The sequence below is a fragment of the Strigops habroptila genome, chromosome 7, assembly GCF_004027225.2.
Source record: "Strigops habroptila isolate Jane chromosome 7, bStrHab1.2.pri, whole genome shotgun sequence".
NCBI classification, from domain to species: Eukaryota; Metazoa; Chordata; class Aves; order Psittaciformes; family Psittacidae; genus Strigops; species Strigops habroptila.
In genome coordinates this window covers 33,809,286-33,830,015 of record NC_044283.2, presented here as the reverse complement: position 1 = coordinate 33,830,015, position 20,730 = coordinate 33,809,286, and the positions used below count along the sequence as shown (strand labels likewise).

Genomic DNA, 20,730 nt, shown 5'->3' with positions numbered 1-20,730 from the left:
GGAGATGGAAGGCAGCTGTGTGGAGTCCCCTGAGACAAGTTGCAGAAACTGCTGAGGGAGAGGGTGAATCGAGTCAATTTGCAGAGGTGAAAGCCATCCAGCTGGCCTTGGACATTGCTGAACGAGAAAAATGGCCAGTACTTTATACTGACTCATGGATGGTGGCAAATGCCCTGTGGGGGTGGTTGCAGCAATGGAAGCAGAGCAACTGGCAACGCAGAAGTAAACCCATCTGGGCTGCTGCATTGTGGCAAGATATTGCTGCTCGGGTGCAGAACCTGGTGGTGAAGGTACGCCACGTAGATGCTCATGTACCCAAGAGTCGGGCCACTGAGGAACACCAGAATAACCAGCAAGTGGATAAAGCTGCTAAGATTAAAGTGGCTCAGATGGACTTGGATTGGCAACATAAGGGTGAATTATTTTTAGCCCGGTGGGCCCATGACACCTCAGGCCATCAAGGCAGAGATGCAACATATAGATGGGCTCGTGATCGAGGGGTGGACTTAACGATGGACACTATTGCCCAGGTTATTCACGAATGTGAAACATGTGCTGCAATTAAGCAAGCCAAGCGGTTAAAGCCTCTCTGGTATGGAGGACGATGGCTGAAGTACAAATATGGGGAGGCCTGGCAGATTGACTATATCACACTCCCACCAACCCGCCAGGGCAAGCGCTATGTGCTTACCATGGTGGAAGCAACCACCGGCTGGCTGGAAACATACGCTGTGTCCCATGCCACTGCCCGGAACACTATCCTGGGCCTTGAGAAACAAGTCTTGTGGCGACACGGCACCCCAGAGAGAATTGAGTCAGACAATGGGACTCATTTCCGGAACAACCTCATAGACACTTGGGCCAAAGAGCATGGCATTGAGTGGGTATATCACATCCCCTACCATGCACCAGCCTCTGGGAAAATCAAACGGTACAATGGGCTGTTAAAAACTACACTGAGAGCAATGGGTGGTGGGACTTTCAAACACTGGGATACACATTTACCAAAAGCCACCTGGTTGGTCAACAGTAGGGGATCTGCCAACAGGGCTGGCCCAGCCCAATCAGAACTTTTACGTACTGTAGAGGGAGATAAAGTTCCTGTGGTGCACATAAAGAATTTGTTGGGGAAGACAGTCTGGGTTATTCCTGCTTCAGGTAAAGGCAAACCCACTCGTGGGGTTGCTTTTGCTCAGGGACCTGGATATACTTGGTGGGTAATGCGGGAAGATGGGGAAGTCCGATGTGTACCTCAAGGGGATTTGATTTTGGGGGAAAACAGCCAATGAACTCAATTGTACGCTGTTGCCTGCTCTATAACACTTTTATAGCCCACCAGCTAGATATCTTCAGGTCGCCAGCCATTGACCCTGACTTCCCTCCGATCATCACCTCAACAAAGAATGAATTTTGAGGAAACCAGACGAGCTCAGCAGTGACCAGATGAGTTTGGCGGTATCATCAGCAGGCAACAACCCAACACTATGTACCGTCCCTCCTGCCCTGAAAGACTATTACAAGAGATGGAGCCTGACATCATGGACTGGATGAGTTCAGCAATTTTACAGGGATTGGTCCATGGACTAGGGAACGATATCTTTCTCTGTGTGTGGGTGTGGGTGTGTATATATGTGTATATATGGGACAGGGGTGATGGTGTGCTGAGAGATGTGGGATCTGAGCATGACGTGAATGGTATGGAATAAGGGGTGGATACTGTCCTGGGTTCAGCTATAGCAGTCATTTTTCTCCTGCTTAGTAGCTGGTGCAGTGCTGTGTTTTTTAACTTTCAGCCTGGGAACAACGCTGATAACACCGATGTTTTTAGTTGTTGCTAAGTAATGTTTATTCCAACCAAGGACTTTCTCAGTCTCATGCTTTGCCAGGGAGGAGGGGAAGCCGGGAGGAAGCAGAGACAGGACACCTGACCCAAACTAGCCAAAGGGGTATTCCATACCACAGCACGTCATGCCCAGTATATAAACCGGGGGGAGTTACCCGGAAGGCCCAGATCACTGCTCGGGTCGGGCTGGGTATCGGTCGGCGGGTGGTGAGCAATTGTATCCTCTCCCCTTGTTATTTCACTAATCGTTATTATCATTGGTGGTAGCAGTAGTGGTTTTGTGTTATACCTTAGTTGCGGGACTGCTCTTATCTCAACCCGTGGGAGTTACATTCTTCCCATTCTCCTCCCCATCCCTCCGGGAGCGGGGGGAGGAAGAAGGAGGGGGGGGGGGAGTGAGCGAGCGGCTGTGTGGTTCTGAGTTACTAGCTGGGCTCAAACCACGACAAGCACTAACAGAAAGTAATAAATGTAATTTTTTCTTATCAAAATATCTTATCAAAAAGGGTACACTGATTCTGATGTCCTAGGTTTAGTTTGCTATGATTAACAGTTGCCAACAATTTTGAGTTTTTCTTTAAAACTCAATTCCTGACATATTTAGTCACTGTTGTTCACTTCTGTTTATTAGCTTTCCATTCTCACAAATAGTTTACTCTTACTTTCTGTCGAGGGAGACATATGTGACTGTGTTTTATATTCCTAAAGGCTTGTTCCATCCTTGAAGGTAGACTTTTTGTGAATCTGGCATTAATGGGAGGGCATGGGTAAATCTTTCCTCATTGGTTCAGGTGGTGTTGAAATATCTGGATCCTGGAACATAGCACTGTTTTTTAAGCAAGCCATAGGAGGGTGAGTAGTGAGATTATTGGAAGTGATCTGAGTGATTCAAATGGGATGGCAGCTTAACCTGTGTTTGAGTATCTGTCAATGGTATCCGAGCTGAGTGCTCTGCTCTTTTTGAGGAATATAAGGGAGGTGGAGGGAATGGACACACAGTTTTATTTTCCTTCACTGTTGGACTTTGGCCATCAGATGAGGTTTGCAAAGGTAAGCTTGCAGGAGACCCAGCAGCTGTAGGAAGCCGAAGGTTTACCATCTGTGAGCATCAACTTCAAATGTGATGCAAAGCAATTCTTGAGATAATGAGCGGTTTTGAGCAGCTGTGAGGGAGAGGAGAAACTTCCCAGCTCCTTTCAGTCTTTACACCTTAGTAAGTCTTCAAAAGTATCTGTGGGGTTTTTATCAACTTAAAGCCAAGATGTTCTACCGTCTGTCTCATTCCCTGGTCCTTTAGGGAATACTGAGAGCTCCAGTATTGCAGGGTTTTTGCTGTTACTTCTGCCAGTCTCTGCTTGCTGCTCTTCCGTCATGCTTGGTTTAGATCCTCTTGGGCTTGCAACCAAATATTCTATCTACTGCCATTCTTTTAATTTATCACTTGTTTCTGGATTGAAAACAGAGGATACATTTCAAGGGTTTTTTTTTTTTTTTGTTTTGTTTTTTAACAGAGCTGAGAGTCTGATACTTTTGTTCTTAGTGCTGTCTCTTACATAGGCAGGTTAACAATCAGCTTTTGATGATGCAGGTGAGTTTACTTCTAAGGAAGTCCTGAAATTAAGATAATGAGAAGGTATCGTAGCATTGCCTCCCAATTTCAGAAATATTTTAAAATTTTAAGAGAATGCTGCCTGAATTGCAAGCATTCAGTTATGGTTCAGTAGGGGCCTGTTGCACATTGAGGCCTGTAGTTTCGATGTTTCTGCTACAGTTTGTTTTTAGGGATCTGTGTAAAATTTGTTACCCGTAGGGATTTCTAAGCTTTTTCAGAATTGAAGTTTTGTCAGGACTGCATGCATTGGTTACCTACGGGCATAACTTTGAAGTGATAACTTTCTTCTCACAGGAGACTGATCTTAGGAAATGAAATGTTGAAATGTTCTTCGGATTCTGTCTCTCACTTATTTGTCCCATAACTCCTTAGCAGTGAGCAGACTTAGTTTTCCACACAGCATTTTATCCATCATGTATATTTAGAGATCTCTTATTTTGTCATGCAACTCCATTTCCTTTCATTGTATCCTGTGTGGTCTTCAGCTCTGCATTGTATTGTGCTTGACATTTAAGTTTCTCAACGTTGTGTTAGATTGGCATTTCATATTTTGCTGTGAATCAGGCTGATTGTAGGGGCTGCTTCTCACTTGAAAAGTGTTTTATGACTGACAGTGTAACTAGGAAGCTAGTTCATTTCTTCTGATAAGTGAGCCATGGTGAGTCAATAAGAAAGACTGGTGGGAGGCTCATTGGGATCTTGCTGTCTAGTCTCTGGCAGGGGAGTCCTAAAGGTAGTAAGGTCAAGAATGAAAGCATCTTGCATTCAAGATGCACCTTGGGATTGAAAATACGGTGTACATGTATCAAATATTCTAAAACCAAAATTTGAGCAAGTTCCTTCTTATTGCTAGGTCTTGGTTCCTTGTCCTCTGAAAAGGAGAGCAGCAAAGTTTACCCAAGGAAGAGTCAGTTATGTAGAATACCGTATCCTTCACCTGCTGCCACTTTGTAAAGTGATTTAAAAAACACAAATCAAAACACCCAAACACCCCAAATAATCCTCAAACCCCCAAAGAAATTGTGCAGTTATAAAGATTGTGTCCATGAGAGGCTTATATGACCAGTCACTCTATACCATTTTTTTCCCCGTATTAGGCACGCACAGTGAAAGAGAGCAAGTTAATGTTAATGAAATCCATGATAACAATTCATTCTGCATGTTCTGTGATGCTCTATTAAAAAGACAGAATATCCTACCTTTGTAGGTGAAAAGTGATGAGACAGGGAGGGTATAGCGATAGACAGTGCAAGGGTTCCTTGCTGATTGTCAAGCTGAGACTCTGCAGCTGAGACATGAGTCTGTGCAGGCTTTTCTGGCTTGCCAGCAGTTCAGTTTTCATAGCACATGGCTCTTCTGGCCTTGAAGTATAGGCCATAGGTTCTTGTTGTCTGTTTTAACAGAGAGGAGCGTGTGGAAATATTCAGTAGACTGGGGCTGTCCATGGATCCTGAGAATTCATGTAAGCTTTTAGTTTGGTGGTAGTATTAAAGATCCCAGCAGGGAATAATGCTGTATTTCTTGCTGAACAAAAATTTGGATGCTAACTAACCAATTACTTCTTAGCTGTACTGAAGGGGATGAAAATATTACCTGAGAAAAGCTTCATTTCCATATTCTTGTCTGTCTAGTATTATATGAAGTCTCAAGTGGAGGAGGTTCTGCCCTGATTATAAAGTTTTTGTACTGCTACAGTTTTATCAGTTTTAAACATGATACGTTTAAGGTAGAAGGTCCCCATATAATAAACATGGTTTACATGTTCCAGGAGCTACTATACTAGTGGAAATAAGATCCACTGATATTTTAAAATCGTTATTGAGATAATGATGCTTAACATAATAGGATTAACATGCTTTAAGTATGTTGATTTTTAAATTGGTAGCTATGGTATCCCATAATATATGTAGATTAATGCTTAAGTGACATATACTTGCTCTGTAATCTTAAATAGAACTATAGGTATTAATTTAAAATAATAATTCTTGTGAGTAGATAATTTATTTTTGCATCAGAAATTGAAGTAATGTTTACTACTATAAGAAAACATCTATCCAGATCGGTTAAAGCAGAATTTATGGAGAGTTTAGTGAAGTATTATTTGAAATGGTGACTCTCTATCATCGAAGTCCAGTCTGATGTTAATATATGTTTTACAAGGAAAGGAAGCAAGTTAATAGGGCTGCAGTGTGTGGAGCAAGTAGCTAGAGTAACTGGATAGTTCTTGTATGCTGAATTAGATGTAGTCTTTGCCTTTTAGATCAGTGATTAAACTGAGCACCTCATGCACAATGCCCATTTTTATTGTGGGGTCTGTCCTGAGCTCTGTTCTAGTTGTGTTGTAATTGAGTTAACATAATAGAAATAATTGTTAATTTTTCTCTGCTTCTGGCTTTACTTCCATGGCAGAGTAAGTCTGCATGTGGCATGCCTGTAGCAGGTGCCTGGCTTTCTGCTGTTAGCTTTGAAGGCTTGCATTTGATGACTGAGTATTGCAGAGAGATTTCTTAATAGTGGAAGGTACTCCTGTTTTCTCTGTGCTTTGCCATTTATTCAGTGTAGTTGTTGAAACAGCTTAATTCTTTATTCTTTAATATTTATTTTCTTCAGAATTGATTTTAAATTGTTTAAACCAATAAATGGCATTAATTTTTGCATCTGTAGGAGATTGAACCCAAGACAAAATTTCAGGCTTAATGCCAGCATTGTTTTGGTTTTTTTCCATGGGCCTTTCAGACTCTTCTTTTCTGTGTCTTAGACCATTCTCAAAAGTATCAAATAATGAGTGTTATTGAGAAGTCTCCAGGAAATACACACATCCTTTTTCTTCAGCCTGTAAACAAAGTCAAAATTAGAGAAAACTTGAATTGTTCCAGGAAACAGGCCTCCCTGTTTGTTAGCAACCTCATTCTTTGCATGTGCTTTCCAAATGTGCTCCACCCTTACCCCTTCAAGTAATTTTATCTTGTTTCAGTGTGGTTTCTGCAGTTCTTCAACAATGAAATTTACAGAGTGGAGCCTGATTGTTGTGTTTTGGGGTGGTTTTTTTGGTTGGGTTTTTTTTTTTTTGGCTGTGGTATTGCAAGTCAAGGCTAATTGGAACATACCAGGTTTTAATCGGTATAAAATAGCATGTAAGCTGGAGCTTTGACTGTGTTAAATCCATTTACGAACATCTTTTGGCTCAGTCAGGGTTATGCCAACTGTTTCATGAAATGTAGCACCGTTTTCCTTTAGATAAGCCACAAGAAGAAAAATGTGAAAACATTCCAGTCTAGGCTTTCTAGCTGAACCTGTTCTCTGTGTGCGCCCTCCATCTGACTTGAGGTAGGGGTGGGAAGAAAACCCTCCAGCAAAATCTGCTGGATTTTTCAGTCTCTCAGCTGTTAGAGCTGAGTTTGAACTGTGAGTTTTCTGAAATCCTTCTGTTATCACAGGTGCTAGTAAGCCTGCGTTACTGAGTTGGTACTGTTGGGTTTCAGGTGTTGGTTGCTGTATGTCATCTAACTCAGGGGTGCCTCCTTATTTAGTGGATTCATCATTATTGTTGTCACAGAAACAGAATTTTTTAAAAACAAATCTAAGCTATGAAGACGTAAGACTTGGTTCTGCTAAATGCAGGTTTGTAAGAATGAAAGGAAAAAGGAGTTGATCAGCTCTTTTAGAGAAGGCAGCTTAAGATCTGATCCTTTATCAGTCACTAAATTAAACTCTCAGTTCTCAAAGGAGCATCAAGAATCACAAAATAGTTCAGGTTGGAAGGAATGTCTGGAGGGCATCTAGTCCACCCTGCTCAGGGTGGCTCCAGCTAGGTAGGTTGCTTAGGGCTTTCTCCTGAGGAGTTTGAGTATCTCCAAGGATGGAGACTCCACAGTCACTCAGCACCTCCATTTTGGTATTTGACCAGCCTCATAATTAAAATATTTTGGCCCTGTAATTTCCTTTTTTGTAAGCTGGCCTATTGTCCTGTGCATCTGCAAGAAGAGTCTGGCTCCCTCTTTTCTGTACCCTCTCATTTGGTCTCTGCAAACTGTTTTTCTTCTCAGCCTGAACTAACCCAACCAACATCACTCAATACATTTACACATTATTTATTCAAATATTAGATTCTCATCTGTTCTGGAAAATCTGTTTTTAAACAAAGTTGAAACCTTATTTTTAAGCAGGGTTTATTTCTTGCTTTGTGCTTTCCTCACAGATTCTTCATGGTGGTGTTTATAATACCTGTATGAGTATGGAAAAATTCCTTTGCCCTTCAGTAATAACATCTGTTTAGTAGCAAAATCACCATTGCTAGTGTGGTATCCACTTCTTACCTTTTTAGTTCTTTTTGATCACTTGTATAGCATGGATGTTACTATTTTATTTTACCTTATTTTTTTAAACAAAAAGCTCGTGCCTCTTAGAAGTCAAAATGTACCAGCCGTAGAGGACACTTTCAATGAAGTATATTCTTGCAAGCTGAAACGCGAGCTTTGTATCTTGCTATTTAAGAGGCAGCATTTCACTGAGGCAATAATAGTCTGCCTTGTTCTTAACATTGAGTGTTCAAGATTGAAACATAAAAGGATCAGTTCCTGCTTTGTGGCATTGTGTAGATTGGAATGTGGTGTGGTGATGTGGAGCAAGCTACTTGCACCCATGGATCCCCTCCGAAGGCCTTTTTTTTTTTTTTTTTTTAAATGTTTTAATTCCTTCTGCTGTAAAGAAGTCCTGAGCTGAGGCAGGTAGGGAGGCAACAGTAAGAGTTCAGCATTTATAATTTTCTTATCTCAGCCTGTGTTTAAACTCGTTTTGAAAGGAGTGATTTGGCTAATGCTTCACCAGAGAGCTTACTGATGCTTCAGTCCATACAAAAAACCCCATTGCTGCAAACTAAGTACGAATGAGAACTGTTGATGCCAGAGTTAGGCGCTGAAGCTTACTGACCTCTGTGCATGTATGACTCACTTTAGCAGAAGGATTAGTCTTGTAGGATGCCCAAGCTAGCATGAGTATTAAGGAAGATGGAGTACACTGAGCTTGAGTTTGTCAGGTTTGTGACCTCATGCACTTTCTTCAGAAAGGCCCAAGTGGTATTGCTTAATAGGGCTTTCTGAACCCCTTTGCCCTCCCCAAATGTGTTTGGGATGTTTAATGTCTCTGTGAGTCTGTCTCTTTTTAAATTGGAGCGGTTATGAATCATCCAATTTCCTACTGCAAATAATGCAGAAAAATCCTGAAGTAATTGTATGACTAGCATTAACACAGCTTTGCATGGAGGCAGCACAACAACATTAGCAGTCAGAGGTGACATATTGGAGCAAATGTTGTTGTTAGATGTTTTTCCAAACAGCAAAAGTAACTTCTGCAGCCGTTCAGGTGGGTATGAGTTAAGCTTTTACCAGCATCGCGTTCAGGTAAAAGGGAGTAACGAAAATCTGTAGTGGTTCACTAATAAGGTAACACTCTGTTCTTACATCTCCTTAACTATAGTGTTGGTAGTGAGAGGGGCTGCAAATGCAGGCAAACATGCTGAAATCTTGCTGCTCTTGCAATTCATAGTATTGTTGAGGGGGGAAGAAAACAGCTGGAATACCACAGCCATGGTCTTAGAGTAGTGACTGGAAGAAGTCTAGGGAGTATTGCTGTGCTCACCCAAAAACTGGGGCAAATTAACTGTGGGTGGAAGGAGGGCACTCAAGGCCCGGAAAGTATCCGTGGCAATGCTCTGTGTTAGACGTGAGTGAGTCTGAACAGCTTTATTTGGATTTTAGGGTAGTTCCAGTTGTTTTATTAAATGCATGTCCTGTTCCTAGTGCATTGAATTGCAAATGAATGCAGCTCCCTTCTGCCAAAACCCCTCAACCTTAACATAATTTGGCAAGTTGTACAGGGTACGATATGCAACAATGGGTGTTAATATGTGCTTAATGAACAGTATATAATAACCTTATAGACAACTGACACTCATCTGTTTTATCCGTATGGGGTTACAATATTTGTATTTTTATTCCTTCCTCTTATCATGAATATTCTTTTTAAATTTCAGAGTAATTGTTCTGGAAGCTCCCATGATTCAGTCCAATTAAGGAGAGTGGTCATTTCTCACAACATGGATAAAGCACTGAAAGAAGGTGAGTCTTAATTTGGACAGAGGAGCATTAGACTCTGAGTATCTCCTGTCCCCTTAACAAACCATGACTGCACAATATTCCAGGATTTTAGAACATGACCCTGATTTCTTCCTTGATGTAAAAGTACAAGGTCTTGGTCTTCCCAAGAGGTCCACTGTAGTAGGTAATGTGATGTTGTTTTTGCAGTTTAGCAGATAATCTTGTCATTTTAGTGGCTGGGTTTTTTTGGTGTGGGTTTTTTTTTTTTTTTTTTTTTTTTTTTTGAAATATATTAAAATAGAGTTCATAATACTTATGCACAAAACAAAAGGGTAACACTTAAAAGGTTCTTGGTTGGATTTTCCTGAACTGATAAATCCTATAGACTCTTGCACACAGTCTTCTGATTTAGTTTAATTCTTGCCATGAAAACTGAATCTAAAAATCAACATTTGTATTTCTGGCTGATACAGTCTATGAAATCTGTGGATCACCAGTGCAGTCACTGGACTTTGAATTGTAAAATGTGAGCTGTGATCATATGGATTTAAAATATCTTGTTTACAATTTTTAAAACAAAGAATAACTACTGCTTCTGCACACATTGTTTTCAACTGACTCCTGGTAATGCAAATAGTATAGAACCTGGGATAGCGTCAGAGTTAGAAGTAATAAGTAAAAATCTTTGGTTCGAAGCTTATGCTAGGTTGGAACATAAAGATGGTGCTGGGAGGGAAACCCAGCTAGGATATTAAAAAAAGAAAGTACGTAAAAAGGGTTGTGTACTGTAGCTTTTGAAGTATATGTATAAAATGTGATGCCAGTCCAGTCTTTCGTAAGTATTTTATCTCATTTTGAATATTTTTTCGTTCAGATTTCTTTGCAGCACTGTTTGTTTTGGGTATTTGTTTGTTTGTTGTTTCCCCCCCCCATTGGAGAGTATGTTTTAAAATTATAATTGCTTTAAACAGGTTGGTTGTATTATGAAAACTTCTTGGGATGTTTTTAAAGTTATTTTTATGAATAGCTATTAGCAGGCCATGTAGCTAAAATATAACATTAGAATACCTACTATGTCATGTTTCTGTGAAGGTGAACTATTACAACGTATCATAACTTGGTTTTAGGCAGCATTTTTGTCTGGAATCATTCAGATTATAGGATTCCTAATGATGCGAAAAGGATAGTAGAGTCTAAACATTACATGTATGAAACAAGCCCAGACAAGTTATTTGCTGCATTCTCTCACATGCATACTATTTTGGATAATCAGCCTTGGAATTTGAAATGAAGCTTTGACGTAATAAGCATAGAATCAGAGGTAGTGGGGTTATTTGGAGACAGACAACAGGTATTGTGGAATACTGGCAGAAAGATAGTGTTACACTTCCCTCTTGTTACTTGCACACAGGAGTAACTCATGTGCCTGTAAAGAATGTGGGAACTGTCTTCATCTAAATTATTTATTCCGCAGATCGTTCAGCTGGATGCATGAGTCCATCCTTACTCAGTCATGCTGAAAGAAAGTTACCAGTATTTAAGTAATTTATTTTGTTGGCGTTGAGGACCTTCTGTTGTGACAGCTTACTTGCCTTTCTGTTACTTCTTTTCAGAGTAGCTTTTACCCTCCATTCTCACTCTGAATTTTGGAGAGCAGACTTGTCAGATTTGGTTTTATTTCTTCCAGGCCTAAGTGATGAAGCCAACTTCTCCTCCAGTTGTGAAAAAAAGACCAAAAAAAAGAAAAAAGGAGAAAAAGTACAGTTTGACAAGGATGAGACTGTACTTTTCACTCTACCACACGCAGACTTAAGCAAGCGTTTTGGTTTTGGAAGGTATCTGAGTCATCCTAAGTTTCAGATGCTGAATGAATCCCAAAAGAAACATTTTACTTGCTTATTAATGCGATCAGTCTGTCTGTGAGTAGACAGGACACATTCCTTGCCCTGTTATGGTTCTGAAACTTGTAATTGTCTTGATATTCTGAATGCTTTCTTTAACAAGTTTGTGGTAACATAAAACATTATTAATACAAAAAATACCGTGTTTCTGTTTCCAGTCTTACACTGATGAAGATTAAAGTATTTGGAAATCCCAGGAATTTTTGGCAACTTCTTGCTGTCTAGATGTAACATGCTGTTCCACAAAATGCTTTAAAAAGCCTAATTCGTTTAGTTAAGAGACTTTCAGTTGTCCTGAGGTTTTAATCTTGGGGACCATTTCAGACTCCTACCACCACTTTGAGGTTTTGAGTAGGCGTTGTCAGATTATCACAATAGATGAGGTTTTGGAGTGGTTTTTTGTTCTGGTTTTGCATTTCTTTACGTTACCTTAGAGATGTAAAGATAACATTTTGGTAGGAGCCAGCATCATCTAATTTTGAAAATGCTTTTGCTGGTTATGAGGAGACAGCTCTTTGGTTAATTCTGACCTCTTCACCTGTTTTTCATCATCTATGTAATTAAGTATGTGTAGGGTTTACTATTAGTTGCTAATTATCTTTCACCCCTCAAGAACAGACTGTTGATTATTAGTCATGCCATGCTTTTGCTGGTGTTACATCCAGTCTGTGTGGACTTTTCTTTCTGGGTTTAGAGCGGCCCTCCTGAGGTTCTGTGAGGTGTCTCACTTGACAAACTGTCACTTGCTTTACTGCCTTTTCCTTGATGTTCTTATCATAGCCTGTTAATGTAGTTGGAAAGTCAGTTGTATCGGTGCTCATCCTTAGTTTTAACTGAACAAGTCATGCATGTTTCTATTTCAACCATTTGCTTTATTGAAATAGACCTAAAAACATGACTGTGCTTAGATTAGGTTTCTTGTGATGATCATTGGCTGATAATAGTTGCCGTGCCTTGGATAGCTTCTCATCTTGCCAAAGCCAGGGTAACAGAGTTGTTAGGAATTGTCCTTCTACAATGTTGGTCACTAAGTGTCACTAAGAAGGAACTTCAGTTTATGTTGGTTTACAGCTCAGTTCTAAACTTCTTTCCTATCTCCCAGTGACGACAGAGTGGTATAAAAGGATGGTGCTTCATTCTTAATTATAGCATACTTACATAAGCCGTAGATATAAGGTGAGGGAAAGCTGTGAATTAGCCCTGCTAGTGTGCGGTGTGTTTTATGAAATCTATGTGCTCAAAATCAGAACAAGTATAATATTATAAGAAGATTTTCATTGTTTAGTATGGCAGAAAGAGAAGCCCTTTTACTTGTAAACACCTGAGTCTCTTTTTTAGCCAGTAGTACTTGAGTGACTGACACTGAAATGTGTTTTTTCAGTATATCTCATGCTTTTTCTTGATAGATTGATTTGATTCTTATTTGCCATTCATTCATCTTACACAAAGAAAAGACAATCCACTTTTATAAATACTTTTAACCTTTTAACACTTCCTGTTGCTTTTTTCCAGCCCATATCATATGGTAGTTCAGGAACATGTCTCTGAAGAGAGCCTCTGCTCAGTCAGCCTCATGCTGCTGCCGTTTGGGCTGAGGGCTGTAGCTGTCAGTAGACTCACTTGCTGTGTGTGCAACCAGGCCTCCAGGAACTGAATTTCATCTTCCGTTTTTATTGCCCCATGTCCTGTGGTCTTTTTTTTATGCTTCACAGCCAGTCTTTGTTTCTACTGCTTTAGTAGTGCCAAGAAAATTAGTTTCCATATTACTTACCTGCTTTGCTGGATCATTTATGAGTGAGTAAACCAGCACAGGCTATAGCACAAATCCCAGCAGAATTCCACTGGTGAAATACTTCTGCTGTGAAAATTGACAGTTTATTCATATCCCGTGTTTCTTAGCTATTAAAATATTTCATATCAAAGTGTCATCTCTTCTTTCATAGTGGCTTATCTTCCTTCAACCCTGTGTTGAGGTGACCTTGTTGGAAGTATTTTGGGAATTTAATTAGATTGTACCTGTGGATCAGATCTTGCCTGTCTGTGTTCTTGTTGGCCCCTTAAAAGAACTGTTAGGGATGTAAGGCAAGAGTGCACAGAAGGAGTTTTTTCCCAGTCTGATTTCCCAACTGACGATCCACACATTGACATTTAGGGAAAAAAAATTGCAGTAGCTTCTGCTGCTCTCTATGTGAAAAGATGTATATATATATTTTTTTTTTCCCCACAGCTCTCAAAAAATTAGTTGTTAGGGTCCAAAGTATGAGCAAGACTTAATTTGAATTCATGTTCTCTCTGCTACTGGGATTCAAACTCTTGGATCTGAGGACTTTTGGCAAAGGGTACATGGGCAAAACTATTTGAACAGATTTTTTATTTATTTTTTGAAGTGCATTTCCCAGATCTTTTTAACACATTTTTCTCAGTTGTTTGTATCCTTGGAAATTTCCATCTCTTTTTCTGCACATTCAGTGTAATTACTAAAAAACAAATGTCAAGAAAATTTTAATTAAAATAAACCTAACAATGTGGAACTATTCCTGATGCAGGATCTTAAAACAATTCATATTAATGTTGCATTTGTATTTTACAGATTTCGATGCTTGCTATTGCAGAATAACTCAAGGCAGTGTTGTATCTATACCTCCTCCTCTGTTGTTCATACAGTCACAGGAAAGTTTTGGATTTGACCATAACTTCATGTAATGGTTCTGGTCTCTCCAGTGCTTTCAGGAAAGGAGATTTGCTTCTTGTTTGATACTTGGAAGTCTGTGTCTGCATTTGCATAGGAAGAATATTTTTGGTCTGGTTTTTAATGGTGCTTTGAGAAAACGGGTAGGCATTTAGTCCTTGTTATACAGATTTCTATGTTTCTTTTTTGTAAGGTTGGATAATGAATCCTAGCAGCATAAAAACTAACATGAAGCTCTGCAAATTGCAGATTTGAAGCCAGTCTGACTGCCTGGCTCTTGTGCTGCTGAACCTTGGCATGAATAAAAGTGGAAGAAGAGATAGCAGTTACTCTAGACCTGCATGGGGTTAGGAACGAAGGAAGGGTGTAGGGGGTGTGTCCTCCACACAAGCTTCTGGCTCTCTACTCCTAACACTCTTTCAGTTTACAGTTTTTAAAGAGAGTAATTGAAGAGGCTTAACTTCACCTTCAGATGGGAATGACTTTCAGTCAGATTATAACAGCTGGGGGCTTGGATCTTCTGGACTAATTTAAAAACCCAGTAGACTCTTTGCTGCCATGCATCTGATTTGTTCAAACATGAAACAAATCTCTTCTGTGTTGGCAGAGTTAATGGTAGTAAGGTATTGTCCTGAAAGTATGCTCTGCTTTTCTTTTTATTCCTTTTTTGTCTTCTGCCCAGCTGTTTTCAATGTTTTAGAGAACGTGCAGTGTGAAAATAATGAGAGTAGATGCGTGAGAAGATTCCTTCTCTGAAGGAAGCAAGCTGTGCTCTATAAAATTCTTACATTTGTTTTCTGTATTTCTTTAGAGTGCTGAAAGAGGCACCAGCTGCATCAATAGGCATGAAACTAAAGCAGCAGCAGCACGTCGTGGCTAGGATGACGCATAGCGATGAGGTGGTTCTTACCCCAGCACAGACTGCTGTTAGTGTCTGTGGCTGGTGTCCTTCTTGGATTTTGTTTTTTTAGAGTCTAAAATCTGTCTCATGTCTCATTTGAGCTCATTCTGGGCTCTAAAGTACCCCAAATTATATACAGAACAGCATGGTTAGATTGTTGTGATGCAGGAAGGGGAACAAGGCTCAGAAGCAACAAGGAAACTATAGAAAACATGTAAAGGAAGAGAATTATAAAAGGTAGGTGCAGGAAAATATGGTTTAAATTGGAGATGCTCATTTAAGATCTGGAAAGAGTGTAACTGGCAGAAACACAAGTGAAGTATTTTGTACTTGCATGGCTTAATTTTTGGTGATCTTTTGCTCTTTTGGTGGTCTTTTGTGCTTAGTTTGATATTGCCACTAGATTTTGTGGTTCTTTCATGTGGGTAGGTACAGATGAAGAACCATGCCATCACCTTGCTGTGTCTGAGCAGGAATCTTCCAAATGTAATAGATCTTGCTTCAGGTATTTTAACTGGGAGTATAGTAAAGTTGCAGGAGTTGTACTCTCATAATATTTTACTGCTTAGCGTTGGTTTATATTTGATGTTGTGCTTTACCACAGCACATTGAATATGATGGTTGATGATGGGGTGAAATAGGAACTGAGTTAACTTTGGAGAGGAGCTGCCTAAAATTACAGTTAAATTGAGGGTCAGTGCAAAAAGATGCTCTGAAAGGCAGTATAGTCTAAGGAATTGAGATACAAGTTTCACACTTGTACTCGTGTAGAGTTCTGTCTGATATCTATGGAGCCACCAGTCTACCATGACTTGCCGTCTTAGGCAAGAGATGATGAAAAAATATACTAATTTGCAGCCTTGCAAAGAATAGAGAATGTGTCTGTAAGAAAATCTGAAAAAGTCATTATCTGCCAGTGATGGTGATAACAAATCCAGTTTGCAATGCAGTTTGTTTTGAATGTGCTTGTGAAATTACGGGTCTCTTACAGAGTAGGGGAAAAGAAAGAGTCTGTGCTGTGATTGGCTTTCTGCAGCATTTTAGGTATTGCAATAGAAGAGAGTAAGCAAACTATAAGAAAAAGGTGGTTGCAGAAGAACATGGGGACAGCTGTGGAAAACTACTTAAAATGTGAATTGTAATAGGAGACTTGAGATGAGTAATGAACTTCAGTTTTTAAAATGCTGGCCCCAGTTGCTCTTTGGTATATTGAGGGATTATTCCTCAACTTGCTTATCAAAAAACTATTACCTTTTGGAACTGCTTTTATCACTTTGTAGTATTTGTGGGTGAGAGTTTTCAATGAAATGCAATTTCTTCTATCTTAGAAAAGTAGTGAAATCGAATATGTTTCAATATTGGAAGTTCTCATCCTGCAGTATGGCTCTGCACGTCTTTTTTCCTCTTGGATTAGAAAAAAGAATCAAAACTTTATTTATGGAAACGTTTCTCTGAATAATTAATTAAAAAGCCTTGATATTACTTAGCAAAAGGATTTTAACTATGTATTTCAGCATATTCAGTGGAGCGACTCAGTTTCTTTATAAACCTGAGGAGTTGATTTATGAAGCATTTGCTAGAAACGTCTATCAATTTTAGCCTTTTCTTTTGAAGTGTTTTTAACAGGGTGCTGTTGGATAAGGTCTGCTAGTATTTCAGGCAGGCAAAAGTATTCAACTTAAGTTGTTCTGCTGTTAGGATGTTATCAGTTCGCTGTGGCAGTGCCAAGGAGCTTTTTATAGTTTATTAAGCTGCCAAACAAACAACTTCTATCAAAGTGGAAAGTAAGAAGTAGTGGAGTCACATGATTACTTTGCACCTTGGGCTTACACTGACAACTAAGATGTACCTTTGATATTAAAAGTCTGAAATGGGGATGTTTAGAAAAGAAGCTGTTCAGATTATCAGGCACATGACTTACTTCCCCCCCTTCTTGTTCGGTTACCCTTTGGTAGATGCAAACTGACTCCTACTTTTTTCCCCATCTTGTTGTAACTGCTAAACGTGCGTTCACTGAACATGTCCTGCTCCATCCTAGACATCCAGGGACATCTGTTAGAGTGAAACATCAGTGAAACTGGTGTCACACAAATGTCAAAAAGAAAAGTCAGAATGGTAAAAGATGGTGTTGCCATGGGACTTGCGATTACAGTCATCTTGGTTGTTGCTTGTAGATGCGGTTTGGAATACCTCGTCGTTTTTGAAGTTCATGCTGTCTTGCTAATCTGCTTGTTCTCTCTTATCTCTAGGTCTTCTGATCCTATAATGTACGTTCTGCAGTGTTGTTCTCTATTGTTTATGTCTTTTGAAATCTAAAAATCTTTCCACCTCCCCTTCTAACTATGACTTTGGAATGGAGACTGTTGAATGCATATTTTAAGAAGGCTGGTTTCAGTCTGCAGCAACCTAGAAACAGATTATATGATAGTTCATATAACTAAATCCACAGTTGAGAGATGGGTATTAGTTTCAGGTTTGTGTGTAGCAAGTAACCTGACTGTGAGCAAATCCACTTACAGGCTTTGCTTTGGCAAAGTGACCTTCAGTAACCTGTTAGGTGCAGATTTCTGTAACTTTGCCAACCTTGCTTTCTTTGACAAGAATTTGAAAGAAGATGATGTGAAATCTATTACCAAAGAAGAAGATGTGAAACCTATTACCCAGCTAAGTTGTGAGGAGAAGTGTGGAGGAGTCCATTTTTCTTATCTTGGTGTGCCTTCCCCTTTTACAATTTTTGCTATTTATTGTTTTGTTTCTTCTTTCAGTGTTTGACTACAGCTATAGAGATTACATCCTCTCCTGGTATGGGCAACTCAGCAGAGATGAAGGGCAGCTGTACCAGCTGCTATCTGAAGACTTCTGGGAGATTGCCAAGCAGCTGCGACAGAGGCTGAGTCACATTGATGTAGTTAAAGTTGTCTGCAATGATGTAGTGAAAGCTTTACTCTCACACTTCTGTGACCTTAAAGGAGCCAACGCCAGGTAAAAACAAAACTCTGCATTTCATTGGCATTTTCTGCTTCTCTCTTTGCTTTCAGATGCGTTATATCAAAGTAATGAAGAGTGTAATGCTTTTGTAGGTAACTGATAAAGAAAACAGTTCAAGCTTCTTACCAGTTTTAGATATCAAGCAGGCTTCAGGGCATCCGTAAGACCTGTGGAAGGAAACACTTGTCCCCCTTTTTCTCAGAGTTTGGATTCACTGCTGTTTCCATTTCATCCTTGAATCTTTTGCTCACAGTAGGAGGTGGGCTGTGTGAGCAGTTCCTGCAAGTAGTGTGAACCTGCAAGGGGAAGGAGAGGCGCTGTCAGAGCAGTCAACAGACAAGAAGGTAGTTATTTGCACCTTTCCCAAAATAGCACCAAGGTTAGTTCAATTCAGTTTTCTATTTCTTCTAGCCCCAGGAGGCAAGGCCTTGTGGTTTCTGTAAGTGGCCTGTCCTGCAGTAACAAGATTTTTCTACTGGAAAAATTTGTTGGATAGATTTTATTTCTCTGTTCAGCTTATTTTGCTAATTACATGAATTTCCTTTTTGGCAACACTCTCTTTGTCCACTTAAAAAGGTCAGCTGTCCACCAAATACTAGAGTTGTGCTCAGATTCTAATTGCAAATTGCATTAGCCTATGCAATTCCCACATCTGAATGCACAATTTGTGTAGTTGTGCATGGAATTTGGGTTTATGTCTACACTTACCTTCATTTCAGTTATCCTAATTGAAACACGTTCTGGTCATTCAGATTTAGACTATACATCTTATACTGTTATGTTGTTCTGCCTACAGTTAGATCCACATATTTTTAACACTCCTTCAGAGAAAAAAGATCAACTGTTTTCTGTCAGTGACCAGTATGTGTGTTGCCATCCACACTTCTTTCTGTTCTGGAGCAGAAGATAGGGTTAATGTATTTCTGGTAGATGCCAGCTTTATGTAAGCAAATGTGTAGGAAATAAAGACAAGAAAGGAATCAAAGGGTGGTTACATTCAAGAAAAGAAGAAATTAAGGTGTATGCATATTGCAGATTATCTTGCATTCGATTCCAGATAATTACTTTCTTTCAGCTCTGGAATGTGGTAGAAATCTCTTGGTCAGGTAAAGCTCCTATGTGTGCTCCTGATTTTTAAACATTATGCTTGCACCTGCCCTTTATCACAGTAAAGCACTCGCTTTTGGGAAAGGTTTGATTTGAACAGGTAAAAGATGAGGATGCTTGGGGTTTTATTGTTTTGGTTTTTTTTTTTTAAGCGAAAATGTTTTCCTGCTTGAATCTGGGGACATAGAATCTACAATTGCAGAATTATTAATACTAAGGCTGATTCTTGATGAGGTTTCTTAATTACTGAGAATTATGACCACTTCATCTAGGTCATTGTTGGATTGTTATTTCCAGTATATAGAGCTAAAATAAATTCTCTTGGCTATATTCCAATTAGCTTTTTCACTTTGGAATGTGAAATGTACCTTAGTCAGTGCTGGATAAGGCAGGCTGCATTAGTATGGTAATGAAAAAAAATCCTATCAAGAATCAATGGGATTGTGGGTTAAAAACCCCAACAAACTCCCCATTTGTAACTGTAGATTTTGTATAGGTTGAAACTAGACCCAGTGACTGTTTTTCATATACTGCATGCTGCTCATGCTAACTTGTTCAAAAAGTCCAGGAAGCTTTATGGAAATTGGACAGAGGGCTTAAATGCCATGTATGTACTATGGGAAAGTCAGCAGAAATGTGACATTGTGCTCATATGCTACAGATTGAATTAGTACTGCCGGGTGATGTCAGCATGCATGTGATAAACCTGGAGGCACAGCTGAAGACTCTGATACTGTTTTCTTGTTAAGGGAATTTGTGGTTTTAAGAATAATTTGAGTTTTGTACTGAATTGCCTCATGCTATGAAGTTCGCTGTGCTAGAACCTGCTGACATTTTAAGCTATAGACTGAGAGCTACCAAGTATGTTACTTCTAGCTTGGAATATTGAGTTTCTTGGAAAGCCTTCAATTGATGTCCATATTTCTATCCTGGTTTCGGCTGGGATAGAGTTAATTTTCTTCCTAGTAGCTGGTATAGTGCTGTTTTGGATTTAGGATGAGGATAATGTTGATAACAAACTGATGTGTTAGTTGGTGCTGAGCAGTGCTTACACAAAGTCAAGACCGGACACTTCTACAGAGTGAAATAAGGGCCAGAACTGTCTGGGGTGACACAGAGCTGTGGGCAAGACAACTCCCAACTTCTTCATCTTACATCTTACGAGGTATCGCTGGGGCGTACCTTGAGGTCCAGTTTGGTCTCCAAAGGATCTTGTCACTTTTCAGTTACAAAATTTGTAGCAATTCAGAGTATTTTAGATAGGAAGCCATTTCATTCCTAATATTAGCTCAGCACAGAAATGGAATATGATACTTCCCTGTGTCCAGTGTTAGCTAGTTTATGAGTTTGAGATAGGGAAGAAGAAATGGTCTTGGATTTATTGGTAGAAGCCACTGCTCTTTTCCCCTATATTGTACAGAATCAGGAGTGCATTTCTAACAGGATTAGCCAAGTGCATTCTGCAGGGTAGAGAGGGTTGTATTTGTCCATTCTTGTTTCATAGCAGCTTTTATCCCTTCATTCCTTAGTATCTCATTCAAGTGTCTTTCTCTGGCTCCTTTAAGCATAATATAAGCAAGCTGAATACTGGAAT

At 39.6% G+C, this 20,730-nt stretch overlaps 1 protein-coding gene across 1 annotated transcript in view; it reads left to right on the top strand.

Annotated features, from left to right (window-relative positions):
* The window catches only part of SNX25 (sorting nexin 25), an 87,276-nt gene that overhangs the window by 11,131 nt on the left and 55,415 nt on the right, over window positions 1-20,730 (top strand). The window contains exons 2-3 of the mRNA XM_030493040.1: window positions 9,487-9,571; window positions 17,807-18,023. Coding sequence (XP_030348900.1) covers window positions 9,487-9,571; window positions 17,807-18,023 — 302 coding nt within the window. The remainder of the gene's footprint in view (window positions 1-9,486; window positions 9,572-17,806; window positions 18,024-20,730) is intronic.